At 48.5% G+C, this 24,864-nt stretch overlaps 1 protein-coding gene across 1 annotated transcript in view; it reads left to right on the top strand.

Annotated features, from left to right (window-relative positions):
• Positions 1–24,864, top strand: part of HPSE2 (heparanase 2 (inactive)) — a 2,768,318-nt gene that overhangs the window by 1,863,651 nt on the left and 879,803 nt on the right. Inside the window, exon 7 of the mRNA XM_069611539.1 lies at positions 21,866–21,959. Coding sequence (XP_069467640.1) covers positions 21,866–21,959 — 94 coding nt within the window. The remainder of the gene's footprint in view (positions 1–21,865; positions 21,960–24,864) is intronic.

The following is a 24,864-nucleotide window of genomic DNA, read 5'->3' on the forward strand; positions in this document are numbered from 1 at the left end:
AACAAGCATTTACCACAGCACCAATTCTATGGCATCCTCAACCAGAACTACCATACGTGGTCGAAACTGATGCTTCCAACATAGCAATGGGAGAAGTCCTGTCACAATGAGACCCCGAAACAGGTCAGTTGCATCCTGTGGCATTCTGTTCTCGCAAGTTTTCAGCCCCTGAATTGAATTATACAATCACTGATAAAGAACTGCTAGCAATTAAGTCAGCGTTCAAAGCCTGGAGACATTGGGGGTCATTACGACTTTGGAGGCAGCCATGGTGATGCCTCCAAAGTCGTGTCCGGGACCGGGTTCTCTGAATGGGCACTTACTGGGTCATTCCAACCTTGGAGGACCCGGTGACCTCATTCAGAAAACCATTCCCCATTCCCATTCGAGCCCCCATAGGGCTCGAATGGTAATGGGGAGGGAGCTAATAACGGACCCACAAATACCAGGCCAGTTATCACCTCTCTGGTCCCTTAGCGGCTCCCGCTAAGGACGGCTGGTTTAACCAGCCGGCCTTAGTGGGACCCGCTAAGGGACCTCGGAATGTGGCGGTAAGGGGTTAACGGCACCAGCATCCTTACCGGTGCCGTTAACCCCTTAACGCCGCACTCGTAATCAGGCCCATTAGCTTCTTGGAGCTAGACATACAGTCACTGTCGTCACGGATCATCGCAATCTACAATATCTGAAGACCGCTAAAGCGCAATCATCATGCCAACTCCGCTGGGCTCTCTTCTTTGCGGAATACGACTTTGTCATCACCTATAGACCCAGAGTATGCAATGGAAAAGCGGATGCCCTGTCTTGCATGAGTGAGGGAGAAGAGGCATTCACTACATCAGCCCCTGTGGCCATCATCCCTGAAGGACGAATTCAAGGCATGATTGCCACAACAACCACTCTAGACAACTTAAAATCTGACCTGCAGCACTTCATGAGTCCACCAGCGCAACATGAATGGCTAGGGAAGGGAGACAGGTATATGATTGTGAACAACCTACCATACTACCAAGGACGATTGTACATCTCGGATAAGAAATTACAGAATCAAATCATCGCAAACTATCACGATTCATTAGTAGAAGGGCATCCGGGAATAGCCAAAACCCAAGCTAAAATAAAGAAAAATGACTGGTGGCCAACTTGGCGAAAGGACATTGTCCAGTTCATCTCAACCTGTGGCACCTGTGCACAACACAAGTCCAAAAACAAAGTCCCGCAGGTCTGTTACGTTCTTTAGAATTACCCAGCACCTTGGCATACACCATCAATGGATTTTATTACAGACCTTCCCTCCTGTAACAGATACAATACCATCTTAGTCGTTGTAGATCTGTTTTCCAAAATGGCCCACTTTATTCCCCTGAAAGGTCTCCCAACTGCTTCTACTCTGGCTGCTGTGTTTTTGGAACAGATCGTCCAGCTACACGGGTTCCCATCAATATTGATATCAGACCGAGGAACTCAGTTTGTCTCTGCATTCTAGAAAAGGTGTTGTAAAATTTCCAAAAATTCGACCTCCGGTTACCTACAAGCCATCGCCCCCAAACCGACGGCCAGACCGAACTGTCTAACCAGACCCTCGAGCAATACATAAGGTGTATGCTGCAACAAATTGAGGATACCTGGAAGGACATACTTTGATTAGCAGAATACGCATATAACAACTCCATTCACAGCAGTACAGGACAAAGCCCATTCTACATAGTGTACGGTCGACATCCATGGACATCCGTTTTCGACCCACTGGAATCATTAAAAATGCCCGCTGTGATGACCTTACCCAAAACCATCACCCAGGTTTTTAAGGAGGCAGCAGAACATCTTGCCAAAGCCAAAGAGAAACAGAAGCAGTTTGCGGATCGACACTGAAGGGAAGCTCCCAACTACCAAGCCGGAGACAAGGTTTGATTAGCATGCAAAATCATCCCCCTGAAAGGACCACAGGCATTCCGTCCCAGATATCTGGGACCCTACACTATCAAGGCTTGATCAACGCTGCGGCCATGAAATTAGAATTACCGGCCCACATGCGGATCCACCCAGTGTTTCATGTCTCCCTCCTATAACAATTGAGACCAAGTACGCAGATCGATACTCCACCGGATCCTGAAATAGTTGAAGTAGAACCAGATTACGAAGTTAAAAGGATCCTAGACTCTAAGATGGTCCGGTCTAAGTTACTACCTTATAGACTGGAAAGGTTATGGACCCCAAGATCGGACCTGGGAACCCAGTGAGCATGTCCACGCTCCACGATTAATCAGGCAGTTCCACCGCAATAACCCCAATAAACCAGGGCCAGGGTGGAAACCACCCATGATAGGGGCCTTGAGGGGGAGTGTTGTCATGGCCACAGCCCCCAGAACACAAAAACCACACCATTTAGTGATGGGAGCAATGGGTCACTTGATTCACTTATGTCCCTTTGGGACCTATAAACACAGGGGCCCTGGCTGGACTCAGCCTTTGGCGCCAGGCTCATATAGAGATGTGAGCAGGAACACTTTATTTCAGTGCGTGAGCTTTTATTTTACAAGAACTTTCCAGGAGCTGAAAGCCTTATGTGCTGACTCATCAGGTGTGGCTCCCTAGGCCTAGTCTTCATGTACTGACTCATCGGGTATGGCATGGTGTGGCAGGCAGACTGAACCTGGTGGGCGTGGCTTCAGAAGCTCAGCTATATAAGCTGCTCCATCCTTAAGGCCAGTGCTTCGCGTTACTGTGCACTCACGTGCAACGTGACGCTCACCTCCGCTTGGACCAGATTACTTACCTTTGAAACCAGGCGTTCTCCTGCATACTCACCTCCAGGAAACCGGTGCTTCATAGCTTCATCTGCAGACTAATCTACTGACATCCATTGATCTTGTTCCCGACGCCTCCGCACTGCACTCCACATCCACGAACTCGGACCCTGTGAAGAAGAAGACAGACAAGGTTAGAACATCCGCCCTGGGGCTCCGCTGCATTTGAACCCCGCGTGCCCCATAGTTAACAATTTACCAGCTACTGTACCGCTGCAGCTTTGTTCCTCATTCCCTCTGGCTGTTGCCTCGAGCTCCGCAGCTTCTGCCGGGCGGGCAACATTACCTGCAAGGGAAGAAAGCAATAGTCAAACATCAAAAGTGGAACGGACAGCAATACAAGACAACACACTTTACAATACAACAAAAACAGACGAGGAAAGACAAAGGCAAACAGGAACACTTACCTGAAGTAAAGTGGCTTAAGTCGCAGCAGCACTGGACTACCACGTGCAAGAGACCAGTGAAGGAACTCGGTCCAGATCATACAAGCCCCCCTGCCAGAAGCAGCAGGACGGAGTGCTCGCCAAAAATAATCAACAGGTGAGCTTTCCAGGGACAGTGCATCCCACGGGTACCAAGGTTTGGGAGAAGGGGCCTGGAAGGGAATCAGGCGCACAAGCTGGGATACTCACACCCCCTATTCTCCATGCAGGAGCAGTTTCGAGCAGCATCACCTATTAACACCAGTCACCACATAAGCGCAGAAGGGGAAGTCGGACCCGAGCGACCTCACCCCCGGGAGGGGTGCAACCGTGCCCCAAGGCCTCCACAGAGACCAGGTGAGCGTAACACTCACCTGCAACAGTATTGAGGAAGCCATAACTGGTTCACCACCAGATCCAAAGGAATCATCAGAGGCGGAGTCCGACTGAGTCAGGGCCAGGATATACTGTAGCACCAGTGGATCTTCATGGGCTACCACACCACGTCCTCCACTGGTGGTTGGTAGGGGCTCAGTATCCTGTACCACCTCCCCCTCCTCCCCTGCATCAAGTGCCTCATTACTTGCACATGGACAGAAAAGGAAATGAAGACCTATGTTAACTGCATAGCCCACTCACACAGCTACCACAATGTTTACATGCAACACATTAACCTACCATGTCACTCATGGCACAAAAAAACATGCATGTACGCAGTGTAAATGGAAGGGAAGGGAACTATGGATGCAGCCATGGATGTGTGATTAAGGGCTCAACAACACATGTAGTGCATGCTGCATAGCACCTGTTTCACACACAAGCACTGTTAAAGACTCCAATCAAGCAGTCCCACTAAGTCAGTGCCTTGTCTGGGATTGCTCAAGGGAAGCCCTTATTTATATATGTTTATGTCCAGTTTGTGTACTCTGGATGACAACCCTTATATAACACCCCTCTCTTAGAATCCCCCTGGCCCCACTGAGCCAAGAAGTAAGTTTGTTATGCAAATTTAAAAGGTTTATTTGAGAGTTAAACAATATATATATATATATATATATATATATATATATATATATATATATATATATATCGCACTTTTATAATAAATTAATAATTGATATCACACTTGTGAATATGAGCAGTAATCAGCAATGGATGAGGTGATACTAGCACGCTGGTTTAATTACTTAGGAGTAGTATATAGGATAAGTTAGCTGAGTATGCTTTATATGGTACAAGGAAATGCAAGGTGGAAAAGAAGCAACACAGGAATAAACTTGATATGATTTCAGCAAAACATAATATAATCACTTTTCCCCTTTTGGCAATTCACCCCCCTTCTATGCAATGTAAGGAGGTGGAAGTGACACACACAGTCTTCAGGAATACAATCACAGTACAATCCCAATTCAGTTCCCCCCTAGCAAGCTTAGATCAACAGGGTTGATTTTAAACACAGGCAAAGTACTTTAAAGGTGGTATGCAAAGAAGTGAAAAATATGCTAAAATGATTTTAATTCCCTCTAGAGGTTCAGGGTGGGTGACAGCTACTTTGTATTAGTTCAGGATCACTTTAGCAATGCTCTATGAATGATTGTCAGGTGGCAAACGAATTTCAGCAAAGGAAAGCAAGGAGCTGCTATTTTGCAAAGTGAAGAAATTGAGCCAAATCGCAATTCGCTGCAATTTTTCCGAGTGCGACGAGCGCGATTACAGAAAAAGTATAATGAATAGAAAGGTTCTGGGTTCGTTGAAAAGCCCAGAATCTTAGCTTTAAGATGAAAGTTAAATTTCGTTCCTAGGACAAACGGTTCCGGAGATACGGACGATTTCGTGAAGGTAGATTCTCAAAAGAAAAGTCAAGCTCAGAATGACAGATGACAGTTTTCAGGTTTGAGATCACAGAAGGAACACAAGATTTCTAGGATGCAGTTCTCAATAGGTTAAAATAGTTTGAATTATATTATTTTAAACTAAGAGATTGGGTTTTGCACAGTTCTGGCGGTACTCACACTATATTTTGGACAGGAATGCAACTTCGCCATGGATCGGGTCAGGATTGGACTGTGGTTCCCTCGCCACGGACGGTCTCTGCCTGGTTCTGCTCACAGCGATCTGGGTCAGCTCTGCTAGCGGCACTGCACAACGGTCTGGATCTCTAGTTCTGGTAAAAGTTCTTGGCACTGCACGGCGGTCTGGTCTCTGGTTCCGGGTACAGCTCTGCTTTCTGGGTGTTTCTGGCACAGGGTTTTAGGCCAGAATCAGACAGCTCAGCCCGGCTGTTTTACTCTGATGTGCCCCTTGGAAGTCTGTGGTGAATCAGTTTGCAAAAGATTTTGAGGCCTGCTGACAAATTCTGAAGTCTGAATTCAAAGTTCTGGTCTCTGTCTGAATTTGAAGTCTTAGTGCTGGATCTGGTGTCTTCTGGCAAAACGCTCCGCAAGAAATCAGCTTGAAGTGGGAAGTGAATGTCCCTACCTGTCCTGCACAGTCTCCTTTTATGTGTTTACAAAGTGGGAGGGTCGGCTCATCTTCTATGCCCAACCCTCTCAACTTATCATTGGCTCTCTCCCTTGATTGGGGGAACTGGGTTGTGAGTCAGAGTGATGAGGTAGGTTTATGGTCAGAGGATCCTCCCCTTGTCAAATTGCACACAAATCTATTTCTGATCCAAATACATATTTATCTATGTACCATTTTTCTAATATTATATGTCCAGTTACCATATTTTCTGTAGCACCAAACCATCCGATCCCTGTCTTTGTAAGATGTTGTGTCCACTTATGACAGAATTCTGCCCTTTTCATCCAGATAATGACCTCTAAACCTTTCCAGATTTTACACAAATGTGCACCAGGGATATGGGTTTCAGATGATAAAGTATCAGATTTTTAACATGCATACATTTGGAGTAACAACTTTTTTTCCGTTACTATCCCCAAGAACATACCACAGGGTCCTAACACCTCTGTGCGCAGAAAAATCACAAGAATGATCATGTTATTTATATAATTTTTACAAGTCCGCACTATGAATTATCCATCTTTTTCAAATTATGCTCTTGCCCCAAAGGGGTGTGGTTTTCCAAAGCACATGGTGGAATTTCTGGTTTATCCACTTCCCCCAAGCTCAGCTGGCTCACAGATGCAGTGCCCCTCCCCGATTCCTTCAAAGAGGAAGCCATTTATGACCCCCCTAATTTAACATTTGCCTGGGCCAAGGACAGTGCTTTGTTTAGTTTCCTGTAGTCCCCAGGTGCTTCTCCCCTAATTCAATCAGAGAGGTGTCATCTCCTTTTGGCAGGGGCAGCAGAATGCAGCCAGGCCTGGGAAGAGTGGCTGAGCAAGTTTCACTCCTGTCGGGGGTAGTTGCCGGGCAGAATTCAATCTCTTTAAGCCGGCTTCAGCTAAATGTCACTTTCGTACCCAGTTTTCTACATTCCAACCAAACTTGCAATTTTTACACATGCAGCTAGAACGCTGATTCTAAGTTCAAAAATATGGCATTTAACAGTTGCAAACTATGTGACACCCAACAGTAGGTCACTCATTTATTTTAAACATTTAGATTTTAGTGTCTTTCAGTCCAATTTCACTTCAGCTGCTGACATCCACAGCTCAGCCAGTTTTGTTATAAACATTGTTTTGGGCTTTTTCTATTTCCAGATTTTGTATGCACACAAGACTACATTCTGCCAAATGTCTGCTGGTGTTCATTGAGATTTTTGAATATCTTGCAATGTTTAAAATAGGCATTTTTAGCTTGCATTTCAGAGAAACAAAGGTGATTTCAAGGCGCTTTTTTATTTTAGCCACCGGCACTGCTGTTTTTCCTTTGGCACACATTTCACTCATGGCACTCCTGGCCCCTCACGCTCGCACTGGTGGGTGGCAGGTCAGGGGACCATTTTGCTGTGCGCAAAATTGTGCGGTTCTCCAGGATTCTGGCGCAAATGTGGGCTTTTCCGCCCTCTTGGATTTCCTAAGCCCACAGCACCAAGTGTTGCAGCATAATAACTTGAAAGTGGGCCAAGACACCCAACAAGCCCCCCCGCCCAACTGCGCTTTGATTTCGAGTCGAGGGGGAGTCGGGTGCAAAGGATGTTTTGATCCACGCGTTGGTATGTCCGCATCCTCTTCTTCCAATTCTGCAGATGGCACAGTTCAGCATCTTTTCCTCCCTCCAGTTGGATCGATCGGTTCTCCTCGCCTGTCCTGATGGGAATATTGGGCGGTACCCCGGGCCCCTCGGATCTTTGCTCCCGGTCTCCAGGTCGTCTTCTGTGGTCAGTCTCCGGGTTTCATCTCTCCTAGGATGATAAAGCAAAAGCGGCAATACCTATTCGTAGACATTTCTCCCCCACTATTGATATGGTGGGGCGGCATAACAAAAACATGAACATATACATTTTTTTTAAATCAGGAGGCCAGAACATGTTCAAGAATCATAGAATTTTATAGGCTATATGTGGAATATCTTAGGGTGGAACTGAATTAATCTGGAGCGGTCCCCTCTGGTATTGCAGAGGACTTCTCCAGTTGCTGCAGAGTGTGCCTGGTATGGCAACACTTTAACTGATTTATATGGACCCACTTGTCTTCCCCTTCCGCCAGACTACCTTTGGGGATGCGGATCTTATAAGCTACTGGGGAGACCTTGTCTATAATTTCAAACAGTCCCTTCCATGTAGGCAAAAATTTTCGCTGTTTGGCCTGGTTTCTTTGGAAATTGTTTAGATAAACCCGGTCTCCCACATTATATTCCTTCCTGGTGGTCTTCAGGTCGTAGTGGGTCTTCATGCTATCAGCTGATCTTTCTAGATTCCGCTGAGCATAAGCAAAAGCATGTTGGAGGTGTTTCCTTAAATTCTCCACATACTCATGAGTTGTGGAGGCATTTATCAACGTCTGCTCTTGGGTCCTGTAGAGCAAATGCTGGGGAAGCACCATCTTGCCAGGGGTGCCTTCTCACAATCGTTGAATTTTTCCTCCACAGAGGATAAAGTTTTGCTCGCTGGTGGACTGGGCCATGGCATCACCCACCGATGCTTGCACAGGAGGTTGCCTTGCAGGTATCCGTACCTGTGTGAAGGTGGCCGCCACTTCCCCAATACATCCCTTCCCCTTTGAGACAGGGACTACTGCACCTGGGTCCCGGTGGACCTGTGCCTGGACGACAACAGGGCTGGCTGTGTGACCCTGAGCCTGGGCAGCGGGTGCTACAGCTGCCCTGCAGCTTCGTGACCCAGGCTTGTAGGTACAGCAGATGACACTGCTGCTCTGGACCCCAGGTGCTGTTGACCGCAACTTTCCCAACACGTCCCTTCCTCTTCGAGACAGGGACTACTGCACCTGGGGTCCTGTGTGTTACGCTCACCTGGTATCCACAGGGACGCCACCCAGCTGGGTTACTCGCTGGTATGCTTCTCAGCTTTGCCCTGATGTGGTCTGCGGGGAAGGTTCTGCCTGAAAATACAGGAGGACTGTGTTCAAGACTGACCGACTGGGGTAAGTATCCTCCCTCCACCACCGTATGCTTTCAGTCCCTCTGACGCCCTCTCCTCACCTTGTGTTAGAATTAGGCGTGCTCTCCGTCCTGCCTTCTTTGCAGGGGCGTGTTGTCTTTCATGGGAGAGTGCGGTCCAGTTACTTCACTGACGCCGGCCCGTTTGATATTGTTCAGGTTGGTCTTATTGCTGTTCTATAGTTTTGTTGCTATCCTGCATGCCTTTCTTTGTTTAAAATGTCTCTTTTTTCTCCCTTAGGTATGCTGAGCTTCAGCACGGCGAACTGGCTTGGTTGAGCCCCACTGGTAAATGATGGCGCATTAAGAGCGCTATGATGCGGTAAGTAAGCACCATGGGCAGCGCTGCGAAGTCTTGCCTTTGCTAACCTGTGTTTTCCTTCCTTTTAGGTCGCGGTGTTCTTCAGCGCGAGTGGAATGTCCGGAGTGGTGACAGCCGAGAGGCGACCAGCCAGGTAAGCCTTTTGAGCAGTTCGTAATTTGTAAATGTCTCTACAGCTTTCTTTAATGTTGCCTCTATCTTCCTCAGGTCGTTCTGTCCGGGAGGCATCCAGATTTGAGGAAGCTGTTCTCAGTAGCTGCGAGTGTTTAAAGATGAAAACTGCAGGTAAGATGCTGTTGCTAATGATGTTCCTTTTGTCTCCTTGCAGGTTCTGCTTCTCCAAGGTTCGAGGGAATAGCTGGACACGGTGAGCGTCACGTTGCAAGCTGCAAAGTAACACGAAGCATGTTCTGCAGTCAGGGTGTGGTTTATATAGCCCAGGTAAAGTAGTACCAAGGAAAGTAGTTCCAGGCCTGCCACACCCAAAACACTAGACCGCATAGCTTGGTTCTTAGGAACCAAGCTATGTGGATGCCTCCATGTTGGCTGACAATACAATAAAGTAGTTCCCAAGCACATTGTTGTTCATGGTGTATGAGCCTGGCGCCATAGGCGCCAGGACTGGCCCCATGAGGACTTCTGAAGAGGATGCCAGGCTCTAGAGGCCCGAGTCCTGACTGCACCTGGCCAATGGGTTTGCCAGAGGGATTTTGGGCGAGGGTCGTGACACTGTGGACCTGTGCCTGCACCACAGCAGGGCTGGCTGTGTGACCCTGAGCCTAGGCGGTGGGTGCTACAGCTTCCCCTGCAGCTTCTTGACCCAGGCTGAAAGGGACAGCAGATAACATTGCTGCTCTGGGACCCCTGGCACTGCTGGCCGCAACTTTCCCAACACGTTCTTTACTCTTGGAGACTGGGACTACTGCACCTGGGTCCATGTGTACCTGTGCCTGGACCACAACAGGGCTGGCTGTTTGACCCTGAGCCTGGACGGTGGGTGCTACAGCTGCCCCTGCAGCTTCCTGACCCAGGCTGGTAGGGACAGCAGATGACATTGCTTCTCTGGGACTCCTGGTGCTGGTGGCCGCAATTTTCCCAACATGTCCCTTCCTCTTTGAGACAGGGACTACTGCACCTGGGTCCCTGTGGACCTGTGCCTGGGCCACAACAGGGCTGGCTGTGTGACCCTGAGACTGGGCAGCGGGTGCTACAGCGGCCCCTGCAGCTTCCTGACCCAGGCTGGTAGGGACAGCAGATAACATTGCTGCTCTGGGACCCCTGGTACTGGTGGCTGCCACTTTCCCAACACGTCCCTTCCTCTTCGAGACAGGGACTACTGCACCTGGGTCACTGTGGACCTGTGCCTGGACCACAACAGGGCTGGCTGTGTTACCATGAGCCTGGGCAGCGGGTGCTACAGCTGCACCTGCAGCTCCTGACCCTAGATGGCAGGGACATCAGATGACACAGCTGCCCAGGGACCCTGGATGCTTGGGACTTCTGCATCAACTGCATTTCCTTGACCCTGTTGGGTGGGAGGCACAGCTCTCCCTGCATGTCCCTGGCAAGTCGGCCACATCGGCCATGTCCACCCTGGCCACCCTTCCCACTTGTTGCCCTCCCACTCATGGCACTGATGGAATTGTGCAATGGGAGGCGCAGATGTCAATTGACCTAGGCAATTTCAGTGAGGGTGCAGTGTACGTGATGTTAAACGTACCAGTGTGCTCCTGCAAGGCTAAATGTAACCCCTGGGGAAAAATAAACGGGCCGCGTAACACACAGGCACTCCAAAAACGAAAATTACGTGTACGCGACCCCTTGTTAACCCACGTGTAAAGTAAAAACTACGCTGTGGCACCCAGCAACACAAAAAATTGCGTATGCGAAGGACACGTAGGGTAGTATGACCTTGGAAATGGGGATACACGAGACACGGGGTAACCCACAGTATGTAAAATGCCTACGAGACTCACCGTCGGCCTCAAAAACAAAAATCAAAAAGCACGCACTTGTGTGTGGAGGCAAATCCCCCACCAAAAGAAAAAGCTTGCACTCGCTGTAGGGTAGAGATCGCGTAGAAACGCTAGAGTCGCAGAATCCACACGTCCATCCGCTATCGCTAGCACAAGCGTGTGATGGTCTTCTACGCACTGATTTATCCCAATACTGTACGCTAACGCCCAATGTACAGCACGTGTCACGTAACTTACTCGCATAGACCCTTTCCACTAAGTCCACTCTAACGCGCTGTTTCTGCACCTGTGGAGTCACTCTATTTCCGACTGGCCATGCGAGTAACACAGAAGACCCACGCTCCTGCCTACCAGCCAATGTACCTGCCTCCAAGTGCCCTGAGCTGCCTCCTACGAGCCATCTGCTTCTGCCTGCCCACTGTGTGTGCGCTTGCTGCCCACGTGCCCTGCAGTTTTGGTGCCTGCTGTACAGCCATTGCCAGAGCTCCTGTTGTTGGACCTGTGAGCACATCTGCTGATCCAGAAGACACCCGACGTGCCAGACCACCACTCCACAGCCCTGCACCAGGACCACCTTGCCCACCCACACCTGCGTCAGGGGTTGCCATGTCTGAAGCAACATCATCAGAGGCAAGTGGCAACCCCCCCGGCAGTGACGCATAGGGCTGACAGCTTCTCAGCCAGGGAAGTTGACATCCTGGTTGAGCAAGTCCTGGTGCATTATGATGCCCTCTTCCCCTGACCTTTGCAAGTCGGCAAGGAAGGACGGAGGAAGATCTGTGCGGACATTGTGGGTGCCATCAACGTAGAGGGGGTGGCACCCCGCGACTACGTCCATGTCCACAAGCGCTGGGAGGACTACAAAGTCAGGACCCTCAACAAGGCCTGGCGCCTCATCAAGGCTGGCATGGACCAAGCACGGCGCTGGGGCCGGTTGACCACTGACAACAAGCGGGTCCTGGAGAGGCTCTAGCCAGTGCTGTACGCCCAGGTCAGGGATTTGGAACTCCGACTGGAGTCGACTGGTAAGTGTCCATGTGTACTTGTCCACCATAGTGCATGTGCATATTGATGTATGGTTTGAGTGTGCACCTTGGCCTTATGTCTGGTATGTCTATTGTACAGATGTCTGTGTGCATGTGCCAGACAGTGCTGCATGTGAGTCCATTCAAGCATGTGTGACAACAACAGTGATTTTGTAGCAATGTGTGATGCACAGAAACATGTAACAATGTGCATATGGTTGATTTCATGTGTCTGGACTTGGCCATGTTAGAGGTGTCACACATGTGTGCTTTTGGCAACATCATGGACAAGCATGGTGTATATGTGCATGCGTCTGAAGAGTGAGTGTGTGACTGGCCAACACTCCAGGATGGATGTCGCTTGAGCATTAGATTGTGTGATTGACTCATGCTGCCAAATTGACCTCTTGTGCACTCTGACATGCTAGCTCCATGACCTGCTTCATGACTGTCAGCTGATTTGTGTGAGATGTGTATGTGCCATGAGGCATGTGAGGTGAATGCACAATTTTGAGGTGCAGACTGTTAGGCAGAATCACAGGACACTACATGCAATTAGGACTCCAAGTGTAAGCACAATTTCGCCTTTGGTACCAGCCTGTACTACACAGTAAAGTGGTAGCGATGGCTGAGCAGCCAGACTTATCTCAGGAGTTTAAGTGAGCAGTAGAATAAGTTACAAAAAGTAGCAACAAATACAGTGATTCAAATATACACTTACTCAAGGTTTCTTGGTAAAAGAATATACATTTTTTTTACTTAGTCATTTAGAGAACATTAATCTAGCATAAGCAGTTCAATAACACACACTAATACACCACAGAAATCCAACCGGTAAGTAACTGACCAAGTTTAGCTCCAAAATGAAGTGGGAGCAAAATGGCACTTTAGATACTTAATAATAGAGGGAAAAGACATGGTTATAAGGATAGACAGCCCAAATGCATTCATTGGCAGGGCAAAGTGTTTCAGTTAGATACAACCAGCAATTCTTCTCAATAGTCCTGGGCCAAAGTCAATGGTTCAGAGTCTTTTGTATAGGATAGCACAGTTCTGGTATATAACGGTTACGTCGTTGTCACAGTTTTTTTAATCATTTGGCTAGGCGAAAAATGTGTGACAAATGTTTAGGGAAGGACAAGCCATCGTAGTGGAGGAAAGTTTCACGCACTTTCTCGATGTCCGAAAAGATTTCTGGACTGTGTTTGCACAGTACCTTGTCAATGAAGAAAGCTTTAGCTGAGGCAGTTGTTCCTGGCAGTTCGAGCAGATCTCGCTGTTCCTGAGCTTCAGTCGTGGGGACAAGAAGGACGACGTCAGGAGGTTCTTGCACTTCCCATGGAAGAGGCCAAAAGCTGTAGCAAGACGTCGGTTTAAGGTGTGAGTGCCTTAAAGTCCACAAGCTGGTTTCCTTCCCTCTGGCTATCTGGTATTCAACAGCACTCTGATGAAAATTTGACCAGAATAGGATGGTGTCCAGGTGGCTTGCGCGTTGGTTGTTCGCACCAAACTCAAGGGAAGAAGTTAACCTTTAAGGTTTTCTCTGTTGTTGAAGTTTCAGGCAATTCGGACCTGCAGCAGGGCTTCACCGGTCGTCCAGGAGTTGCAGCAGTCCTCTTCCTTCCTCTCCTCTCCGTAACTCCATAACCAAAGAACACAAAAGTAAAACATACACAAAATACATGGAAGAGTGGGAAAAAAGGCTCACACTCTTCCCAGGTAAAAACAATCAAATCCTAGAAATCCAGCAAAGTTGCTGGGGTTCTCAAAAGGTAAGGGATATTAGCACATTTTGAGAATTCCCCCTAATACAGACAGTGGCTTGGGCAAGGATGTGATGGTCTGTTGTGAATGACAGACATGATTGTGCATGTGTGTTGATTGCAGCGACCTGTGTGTCGTGCAGGGTGATGATGGTTGTGACCTTTATCGGTGCCACTCATGTACATTTGCTTTGTGACAAACAGACATATGTTCAGTACCCTGATGCTTGTGTTCAATGTTTCCCTATCCACAGCAACAATGGAAGAAGATGTCAGAGAACGCGCTGTGGAGCAAGATAGCAGGGATGCCTCCACCAGGCACAGACGCAAGGCCCAGTCACGCTCCCAGGTACTGTCATCTTCAGGGAGCGAGGAGACTGGTGCTGCGTCCTAGCCAACGCGCCCATCTGCTGAGGGTAGGTCCAAGAGGGCAATGGTGGTCGTGGACACCTCGGCAGTGGGAGGGACAGGTGAGCCCGCACAGGGACAAGACACTGCGGAAGACAGTGGCGAGGCATCCAGGTTGGCAGAGGAGGAGGAGGCCGCATCAGCCCAGCCCATGGGGCCCGGCGGGTGTGATGACGTGGGTGTGACTGCTGCAGTCCAGGCTCAGGGTCAGGAGGCAGTGCAGGTTGCCGTGGAGGGGCCTGTGCCTATTCCTGCCCTGGGACTGCGACTGCATCAGTATGCACCTGCGGGCATGCCTCAGGTCGGACCCATCAGCAGGTGGCGGATGTTTACATGCAAACGGAAACACCAATACCTGTGGATGTCACCATTCGGGACAGGGTGGGACCTGTGCTAGCCGGTGTCATGAGGTGGACAGGCACCATCCGTGATGATGTGCAGGCTGCCAATCGGGGGCTTGCATGTCATCACGATAAGGTCTGCCGTCTCTTGAACTGGCTAGCACATTTCCTGATCTCGCAATGGGTGTGTGGGCTGTCCACTTATGTGACCCCCTCCTTGTCTTCCTCCTCTATGCGCCAGTCGTCCTCCCTGCTGTCTTCCGGCCCAGATACCACTAGGGCCCCCTGTGTACCTTTCCCAACCCCGGCGGCCAGTCTGGTGGAGATCACATCCCTGCCAGAGTCAGGAGTCGAAGTTGGATCAGCCGAGGTGGTCACCACGCAGATCCAGCCGGCGGCAGGAGCTTTGGCAATGGAGGAAGAGCAGGCACCAAGAAGCAAGGCATGTGCACGACAGCCCTGGGGGTTGACATCATCCCATAGGCTGTCCTTGAGGCGCAGGCACCGGGCTATTTGGCAGCAGCAGGCTAGTAGTAGGAGGCTATAGGACTCTGGGCTTTCAATGGCAGAGAGGCAGGTCTCAGCCATCAGGCAGGAGGCAACCGTGGACCTTAAAACAAGGATGTCTTCCATGTTGGAGCGTTTGGGCCAGCAGATCTGGGCAGAGCGGCAGTGACCACGGTAGGCTATACTCACCATGGCCAGGGAGGAGATTTCACTGCGTCGTATAGAGAGGTGGGCTGAGGTCCTCGAGGAGACTTTCAGGGAGTTTGAGAAGAGCTTGTTGGAGTCCCTGCAAGCACTTGAGGGGGAAGCGGAGGCCCGCCAAGTGGTAGTGGACGCAGTGTTCGATGATGCCCTGGCAGAAACTATGGGGAGCATGGTGAGGAGAAGGACTAGCCCGCTGTCATTGTATATAGTTATTTAGGCGTAAGTTTCATTTGTTTTTCCCTTTTTTTTTTGAATTTTTGGAATGTGATCCACTTTTTGTATATAGTTATTTTTCGTGATGACGTTTTTTGGAGTGTTTTGAAAAAGTGTTTCGTTATGCATTTGGGACAATGGACCTGTACTACTTGTACATAGTTGTATTTCTTTTTTTTTTCCATTTGTGTTACCCATGATGTAATGGATTTCTTTTTATTTGTGATTTTCATTTGGATTTCATTTAGGACATGGACCTCATCTTGGATTTTGCCCTTTTTTTTGGACCGACACTGGTTTTTTCATTTGTAGAAGATGACTTTTTGTTTTTTTTATGCTTTTTTTTTTAATGTAGATGAGTATGATTTCAATACTGGTTTTTAATATATTTTCCGAACTTTTATCAAAGTGGTGTTTGGTTGCCCATTTTTTTGAAACATTTGACATTTCATTACTCTCTGTTCTGTGTCCATTATGATGACCTATGTTGTTCATGTGTCTGCACACATGCCGGCATGAATCATGTTTGACATTCATTTACATAGGGCAAAGTCTGTTGTGCATTGAAGTGTATGGGTGTTTGGGTGTAGTTCACATGTGCAGCATGAATGTGTATTGGGCTTTTGTGTGTTTGTGAGGGTGAGTGATGTGAACGTGATGTGTTTACTATTTTCGCACCAAATTCGGTTGATGCAGTGTAAGGCACTTGAGCTTCACTAGCATCTGAAATCACTTGTATGTTTAGGGGGTTATTGGTTCAGGTGATGTGTGCTCATTGATGCTTATGCCATGACACGCCATTCCAATGTCTGTTTCTGTGACACATATCTAGGGTGCTTTGTGATCTGTCACGGTGTATTTGTACATGTGGACTCTTGACATTACTTTGTCACATTGCATGCTGGGCCTCACTTTGACATACACTTTTGTGATGTGGATATTGGGATATGGTTGTAGTATGCAATTGCGTGTGATCAGCTTTGACACAGAAGCTTCTGGGCCACATGTGTGTTATTTTCGTTGTTTGCTGTATATTTTCTGAGGAGGAGGTTAAGGGTGGGGTCACTACACAGCAAGCAAGTTCATGAACACACCATCATTGGAGTGAACCTGTATCACTATGTCAGCATCCATCATGCAGGTGGTGTCCAGTATGGGGGGCCTGCCTGCAGGTTGCCGTCACAGGTGTTGGGGGGGATACATTAGGCGGGACCTGCCTGCAGGTTGCCATCACAGGTGTTGAGGAGGGATGGAACATGAGGTGGGGCCTGTCTGCAGGTTGCAGTCAAAGGTGTTGGGGGGAATATGAAGCAGGGCCTGCCTGCCTGCAGGTTGCCGTCACACGTGTTGGGGGGAACATGAGGCAGGGCCTGCCTGCAGGTTGCCGTCACAGGTGTTGGGAGGGGGACATGAGGTGGGGCCTGTCTGCAGATTGCCATCACAGGGTTTGGGGTGGTGGAACATGAGGCAGGGTCTGCCTGCAGGTTCGACACAGGTGTTGGGGGGGCATGAGGCGGGGCCTGCCTGCAGGTTGCCGTCACGGTTGTTGGGGGGGACATGAGGCGGGGCCTGCCTGCAGGTTGCCGTCACGGATGATGGGGGTGTCTCATGTGGTGTGGGCTGCCTGCGGGGTGTGGTCACAGGTGATGGGGGTTGGGGAGATCCCATGTGGTGTGGGCTGCCTGCGGGGTGTGGTCACGGGTGATGGGGGGTTCCCATGTGGTGTGGGCTGTCTGCGTGGTGTGTTCACAGGTGATGGGGGCTGAGGGGGTCCCATGTGGTGTGGGCTGCCTGCGGGGTGTGGTCACAGGTGATGGGGGCTAGGAGGTTCCATGTGGTGTGGGCTTCCTGCAGGTTGCCCTGACAGGTGATGGGGTGTCCCATGTGATGTGGGCTGCCTGAAGGGTGTGGCCACGGGTGATGGGGGGTCCCATGTGGTGTGGCCTGCCTACAGGTTGCTGTCACAGGTGTTAGGGGGGACATGAGGCGGGTCCTACCTGCAGGTTCCCATCACAGGTGATGGGGGTGTCTCATGTTATGTGGGCTGCCTGCGGGGTGTAGTCACGGGTGGTGGGGTTGTCCCATGTGGTGTGGGCTGCCTGCAGGGTGTGTTCATGGGTGATGGGGTGTCCGATGGGGTCCCATGTGGTGTGGCCTGCCTACAGGTTGCTGTCACGGGTGTTGGGGGGACATGAGGCGGGTTCCACCTGCAGGTTGCCGTCACAGGTGATGGGGGTGTCTCATGTGGTGTGGGTTGCCTGCGGGGTGTGGTCACGGGTGATGGGGTTGTCCCATGTTGTGTGGGCTGCCTGCAGGGTGTGTTCATGGGTGATGAGGTGTCCGATGTGTTGTGGGCTGCCTGCTAGGTGTGGTCACGGGTGATGGGGGGTTCCCATGTGGTGTGGGCTGCCTGCGGGGTGTGATTACAGGTGATGGGGCTGCGGGGGGTCCCATGTGGTATGGGCTGTCTGCGGGGTATGGTCACAGTTGATGGGGTCTGGGGCGGTCCCATGTGGTGTGGGCTGGCTGCAGGTTGCCTTCACAGGTGATTGGGATGTCCTATGTGGTGTGGACTGCCTGCGGGTGCGTTCACGGGTGATGGGGTTGGGGGTATCCCATGTGATGTCGGCTGCCTGCGGGGTGTGGTCACAGGTAATGGGGGTCCCAATTAGTGTGGGCTGCCTGCAGGGTGTGGTCACAGGTGATAGGGGGGTCCCATGTGGTGTGGTCACGGGTGATGGGCTCCCATGTGGTGTGAGCTGCCTGTAGTGTGTGGTCACGGGTGATGGGGGTCCCATGTGGTGTGGGCTGCTTGCAGGGTGTGGTCACTGGTGATAGGGGGTCCCATGTTGTGTGAGCTGCCTGTGGGGTGTGGTCACAGGTGATGGGGGCTAGGGTGTCCCATGTGGTGTGGGCTGCTTGTGGGGTGTGGTCACAGGTGATGAGGGTTGGGGGGGGTCCCATGTGGTGTGGGCTGCCTGCGGGGTGTGGTCACGGGTGATGTGGGGTCTCATGTTGTGTGGGCTTCCTGCGGGGTGTGGTCACAGAGGATGTGGGCTGGTGTGTGGCTGTCCCATCAGGAGGGGTCAGCTTCCAGTGGATTTGTGTGTGTCTCGCGATTTGGCTGGGGTGTGGGTGGAGTAATCACGTGGAAACTCAGCTCATACCCCAGATGCACTCAAGCCAAATCACGTACCCCGGACGCACCCAAGCCGAATCACGTGGAAACTCATTGCGTACCACCGGACGCACCCCAGCCAAATCACTTGGAAACTCAGCGTGTATCCCGGACGCACCCAGCCAAATCACGTGGAAACTCAGCGCTTACCCCGGATGCACCCCTGCCAAATCGCCTGGAAACTAAGCACGTACCCCAGGATGCACCTCAGCCAAATCGGGTGGAAAAGCAGCACGTACCCCGGACGCACCCCAACCGAATCGTGTGGAAACTCAGCGCGTACCTCAGATGCACCGAGTTTTCACGCAATTTGGCTGGGGGGGCTGTATGCTGGACCAGGGATGGCGTGGGTCTTGCGCCATGTTAGGCATTTTGCTGGCTTTTTACTGCATGTGGGGGCGTGTTGGGGGTGTTACTGGTGTTGCTTGATGTTCCTTGTGCCACGGCTAGTGATCCTTCAGGAAGTCCATGAATACTCATGCTGCAAAATTGTTTCTTTGCGCCATGGCTGGCACACGCGTGGTGCAAGCTCCTTCTCGGCGTGAGCCGCTTGCACCTTTTCTGCGCTGAATTCCATGAATCGTGACCTAAATCTGCATCTTTAGCTTCTCTGTTTTCCCACAACGCTCTCTTCTTTCCTATTTGTTGCAGCTTAATTACCCAGCAAACTCTACCCATAAGGAGAAGGTGGCTATACCTGATGCTTATGGTCACTGAATTTGATTGGTCTCTAGACCAAAGGGAAAGGGACTCATCTCACACCTACTCTTTTTGGATTGGCTCTTCAACATCACAAAGCTGGATACAGGAGTGTTGGTCTTAATTTCTAGTTTTATATCCTAATGAGCCCTCCTGTATGCCTCTGACATCACTGAATAACAAAACTAAGGCATAGTAATTCCACAGCTGTGTAAACATAGGTTTTGTGTATCTCACAATTTGCAAACCCACATTTTCTTGAGACTCTCGCTAAGTAAATAATGACCCAATTCACCCCATATCTCTTGAATGTACTATTGCAATATTTTATTCTGATATTTAATTTGCACAACTTCACTTAATGTCAGTAATCTTAGTATGCTTGGTTGCAATTAAAGGTCACGATAAAGAACATACGCTTATTTTGCTGTAAGACTTTGGGGAGCTGTGGTATGGCATTTTAGATGGTTATACAGGTGAAGTAGATTTAAAGGCATTTTAAACCTTTTTGACAAGACAATTTAGTTCAATTTTTTGCAACCAATTCTCTATTTCCTGCCTCTCAGGTGACATAGGATGCAGAGAGAGCTTTCTGATCTGTAAGGGCATATGCTGAATAGCAATTTGCACTGTAGAATGGTATTAGTTTTGGGCTTTCTACACTTGCTGACGAGGAGGTTAACTGAAGATAATGGATTCTGTTTGACCAGCTTTGCCACTCATCAATATGCCACTCATAGTATGTTATTGATTGCAGTGTTAAACTGTCAAGAACGCAGATGATAATCTAGGAACACTCCATGGTTTCAGGTTTATTTGTTCATTTTTAAACTGTGGAACCTTGGCTCAATATATTTATTATAGCATCTATTCAATTGATTGCATTCTCCCGCAGGAATAATCCATAGAAACAACATTACCGGTAAGTCATTTCTCATTCTTTCTCACATTTTTCAGAACACAGAGTAAAACGGTCATTTACAGTACACTGATTTTCCCATTAATACACATTTGATTATTCTGTGCATATTGTAAAACCTGCACTTAAAGTTACATTATCTAAACTTTCAGCATGCATACTCCTATGAACATTTAATTTATTAGTATTAATATTTACATTTTGATGCCCCATCTGTCCAATTTTCTATTTAATATCTTCTAAAATATTTTATGTTCTATGGTGAAAACACCATACAAATCCTAACTGCAATGAAGAGATGTTGATAATTTCTTTCATGCAATGTCCAGAACCAAAGTACAACACTGTATAGTTTCAGACAGTTTCCCACTAGGTATGGGCCTGAGAGCAAACGTAGGGAAGCATAGTGTGTAGTGATAAGCCCACCTTGCATGTGCCCCTCAATCCTAACCCAAAGCACCCTTTTTTCTAGTAGTAATATAGAGAAATACAATTAGTATCTTAAATTAGTCTAGCGAGGGCAAGCATGGGACAACTTGATCCTTCTGCGGGCTACCTTGCTGTACAGACCTTTACACTTTACTTTTGTGGAAAAAAATCATCTATCTATTCAGTTGTATAGTGTAATTCAAAATGGAGAATTGCACAGTTACAGAAATGCTATGCAATATAAATTCAGATAAATCATAGAATAGTTCTAAAGTGGCCCTAATTTAGATGTCCCAATACTCATTTTCGCCAATGGTATGCCAGAAAATATAAATGTGCAGCTTTGACGCCTACACATGTTTATTTAATTAAGGGTGCATTTCCGTCGAATGTTCGGTGAAAAGTTTTAGTTTTGCATCATTGGAAGTGCTGAGTTGGGCATTATAAAGTTATCCATCAATTGTTTAAAACTCTTGGGAACAGTGGACGTGTTTTAAGGATTGGCAATGGACATGGTATCAAGAAACAGGACCCTTTAAGATCTCTGCATGCTGCCGTATGGGCATCCACTGTGGCCCCTGCCCAGTCCCAATGTGTCACACCCTAAGAAGACGATGTACTCATGCCCCATAGCGATGTTGGCGGTTTGGCGTATTGACTGGTAGAAAGAAAGCAGTATGCTGGAGGCAGCCTTATTTAGTAAAATGGATACTCGTGAAACTGAATCTAATGGCTTGCTCGAGATAATCGCTGACATGTCTGTAAAAGAATGAAATGTTAAAAAAATGCTGAGTGTTAAACTGTGTTTTACTTACAAACTGATATTATGATTTTAATAGTGCGTTTTACAGCTGAGATTTTTCCACTGACACAGTGTGAAATTGAAATACAATCAAAGGTTATTGTTTGCCGCCTTCCGTATTTCAAATGTTACAGTTTTGAATTTATGATAGGCTTGAACCAGGAAAACACAAAGGCACGGCAAAGACGTTCAACTCATTTAGTTGAGTCGTCATTAATGTATTTATCTGTGAAATGTCAAAGAGCATAACGCATTCGCAAAAAATAACGTTGCTCTGCACTAAATAACATTTTCATTGCTAAATTATTTCTGATTTTGTTACAGTTTCTACATTGACGGACGAGTGGTGAAAGTATCCGATTTCATGAAAACTCGCCTACTAGACACACTATCAGACCAGATTGGCAAGATACAGAAAGTAAGTGGAAGAAACTATAATCACAATACATTAAAATAGTAAAACACATGCTCAAATTAAAGCAGTCCCCCACTGTGACTAAAACCTTGACACAGAACATATGTGATGATGATTGTGCAGATATATTACATAACCAGAGTAAATTAGCATTGTGTATTATTACCGACAGGGAACATGTTCCCAAAACCACTAATACCTGCAAAAGAAACAATAGAACAGTTAAAGTTTGAAACTTTCTGCCTCTGGAATTGTTTGCAAAACCTTGTTCCAAGCTCCCAGCAACAGACTCCCAGCAACTATCCAAATTCACTATTGGCGTGTATAAGACGTGCACAAGCAAATGTGCCTCGCCCCAGCACAGCTGATGCTCTTCTAGTGTCCTTTTGTCCCGGTTTCCACAAGGCATAATGCAGCAGCAGAAAAATTAATGGTCCAGAAGCTAAAGCGAAGTTGAGAATCGAGCACATTTGTATTTAATTCACGTGCCTATTGGGTATAAAGTATAATTTTCCATGGTTTACTTCCTCAACACCACTCACCAACTGACCAGCGTAACCCTGAGGTGTTTACGCTTAAGGGGGTAGTTCACTCAATAAAGTTATTGTTTAAAGAAATGGGGCATAATCAAAAATATATAAAAAATATATTTTTAAAGAAAGTTCCTATGTAACGTTTTGGGGAAATTGGGCTCAAAGTTTTTAAACGGGGGCATCCATTTTGTGTAAAGAAGCAGCCTCCTCTATTCATCGCAGCACTGCTGTTGCGGCACTAATCAAGCAAAAGCCCCCTACTGGGAGCTTTTGCTTACTGCTGCCAGAGAGCAGAGCTTAACATGAAGAGAGGCAGCCACCACATTAATTGCCTTGATTTTCATTTTACGTGTTCTGTGCTCCCTAACCCCAGGGAAGCACAGAAAACGTAAAATGAAAGGCACAGCAATGATAAATACTTCGCCTGCCGCCGGCTGAGTTTTCATAATTGCTTTGACTTTGTTTTCAAATTTCCCGAGCACGGGAAACTGAAAACGAAAGTTGCAGCAATTATGAGTACTCTGTCGGCATCCGTTGAAGTATTCATAATTGCAGCGACTTCCGTTTTAAACGAAAGGCACGTTAATTATAAATACAACAGCATTGTATTTATAATTGCTGGTGCTTTCGCTTTGAGTCTTCTGGGCCCCCCGGCCCGGCGGAGCCAGGGAAACTTAAAACGAAAGGCGGGCAATTATAAATGCCTCGCCGCATGCCAAAAATAGCAAAATGTTTGGTGAGTCTGCTGCCCAAATAGGGAGGATTGGAATGTATGCACTAGGGCCCCCCTATCCTCTGCCTCTAGGACCACCTGGCCCCCCCTGTCCCTTGGGCAGATCTGACACTACCTGCTCCCAGGACCCCTTGATACCCCCTGCTTGACCAACTAACAGCCCTTGACCCCAGGTACCACTGACATCCCCTGCCTCCACGACCCCTAACATGCCCTCTCCCCAAGACCCCTCAACATCCCTTGACCCCAGGAGCCTCTGATACCCTCTGTCCCAGGACCCCCTAACATCCCTTGACCCAAGGACCCCCTAACATCCACTGCCTTCAGGACCCCCTGACATCTTGTGACCCCAAGACCCCCAGGCATCCCTAGACATCCCCTGCTACCAGGACCCCCAAACACTCCTTGACCCCAGGAACCCCTGACATCCCTTGACCACAAATACCTGCACAAACCCCGCCCCCTGCTCCTGGCACCACCATCCATGCACTGCCTTCTAGAACCTCCCTTGCTTGCCCCAGAGTCATCACATCCTCTGTCGTCCTCCAAACACCAGTTCTTTGGACAATATCCTGCTCCTGAGTCACCAACCACTTGGCAACTCCCTGCCTGAGTAGAGTGTAACCTTGTCATCCAAACAACACCAGTAACATACCAAGACTATGCCGAGGAACACTGCACCAAGTTCACCAATGAGGAGCTGAAGGTCCTGGTGGAGGGTGCAACAAAGAAGGCTGACAGCCTGGTGGGTTCTGCACATTCAAAGATCCTACTACGACAGGACACTAAGATCTGGCAGGCCATATTGCTAAATAGAAATGCCATAGCAACTACACCCTGCAAGGTGGCCCAGATCCAGAATTGCTGGCAGGACCTCAAGAGGCGTACCCAAAAGCTGGTTGCAAATCACCAGGACTGCCACAGGAGGAGGATCACCAACACCACTTCTGGACCTTCAGCCATGGAAGGAGCAGATGCTTGTTGTCATGGATGTTGGCATCCTTGAAAGAATTGGAGTAGAGACTAGGGTTGAGGGTGAGCCAACTGCATGCACGAGATATAGTCATGTAATGCCGCTTCAGTGGGTTTAGGGTGAGTAAACTGCATGCATGCGATATACGGCATTAGATATATTCATGTAACGCCTCTTGAGTGAATTTTTTGAGAGTCCAATACCAATCCATGATCTATAATGAACCCACAGGACCTGAGATGCACCCCTCTGTCACCATCAACAGGGAGACCTGAAACACCCATAGACATACACTCAAGACATCGCCCTGATGGTGCCTGAATGTACCCCATACCCCAATTTCCATGACTGCATGAGATGGAACATGTGTATTTGCACACCTGAGCACACTGAACAACACAAGCACAGCATATCCAACTGTGCTTCACAGGCAGTGGTAAAGTGGCCCTTATCACCAACATCCCAGGTGCTTCCTGGAAGGCACATGAAAGTGTGCCATGCAGACACACACCCGTCCCAACAAATGGTGTAGATTCAATGTGTATCCTGTCACATGACATGCAGGTACTTACACCACAGTAAAGACGATGCCCTCAAGATGCACAACACATCCACATACGCCGGTCCATTATTTGGCACCATCCATGCCTGCATTTCCACATGATATAG

This window comes from Ambystoma mexicanum, chromosome 8 (assembly GCF_040938575.1).
Source record: "Ambystoma mexicanum isolate Mex_15411 chromosome 8, UKY_AmexF1_1, whole genome shotgun sequence".
NCBI classification, from domain to species: Eukaryota; Metazoa; Chordata; class Amphibia; order Caudata; family Ambystomatidae; genus Ambystoma; species Ambystoma mexicanum.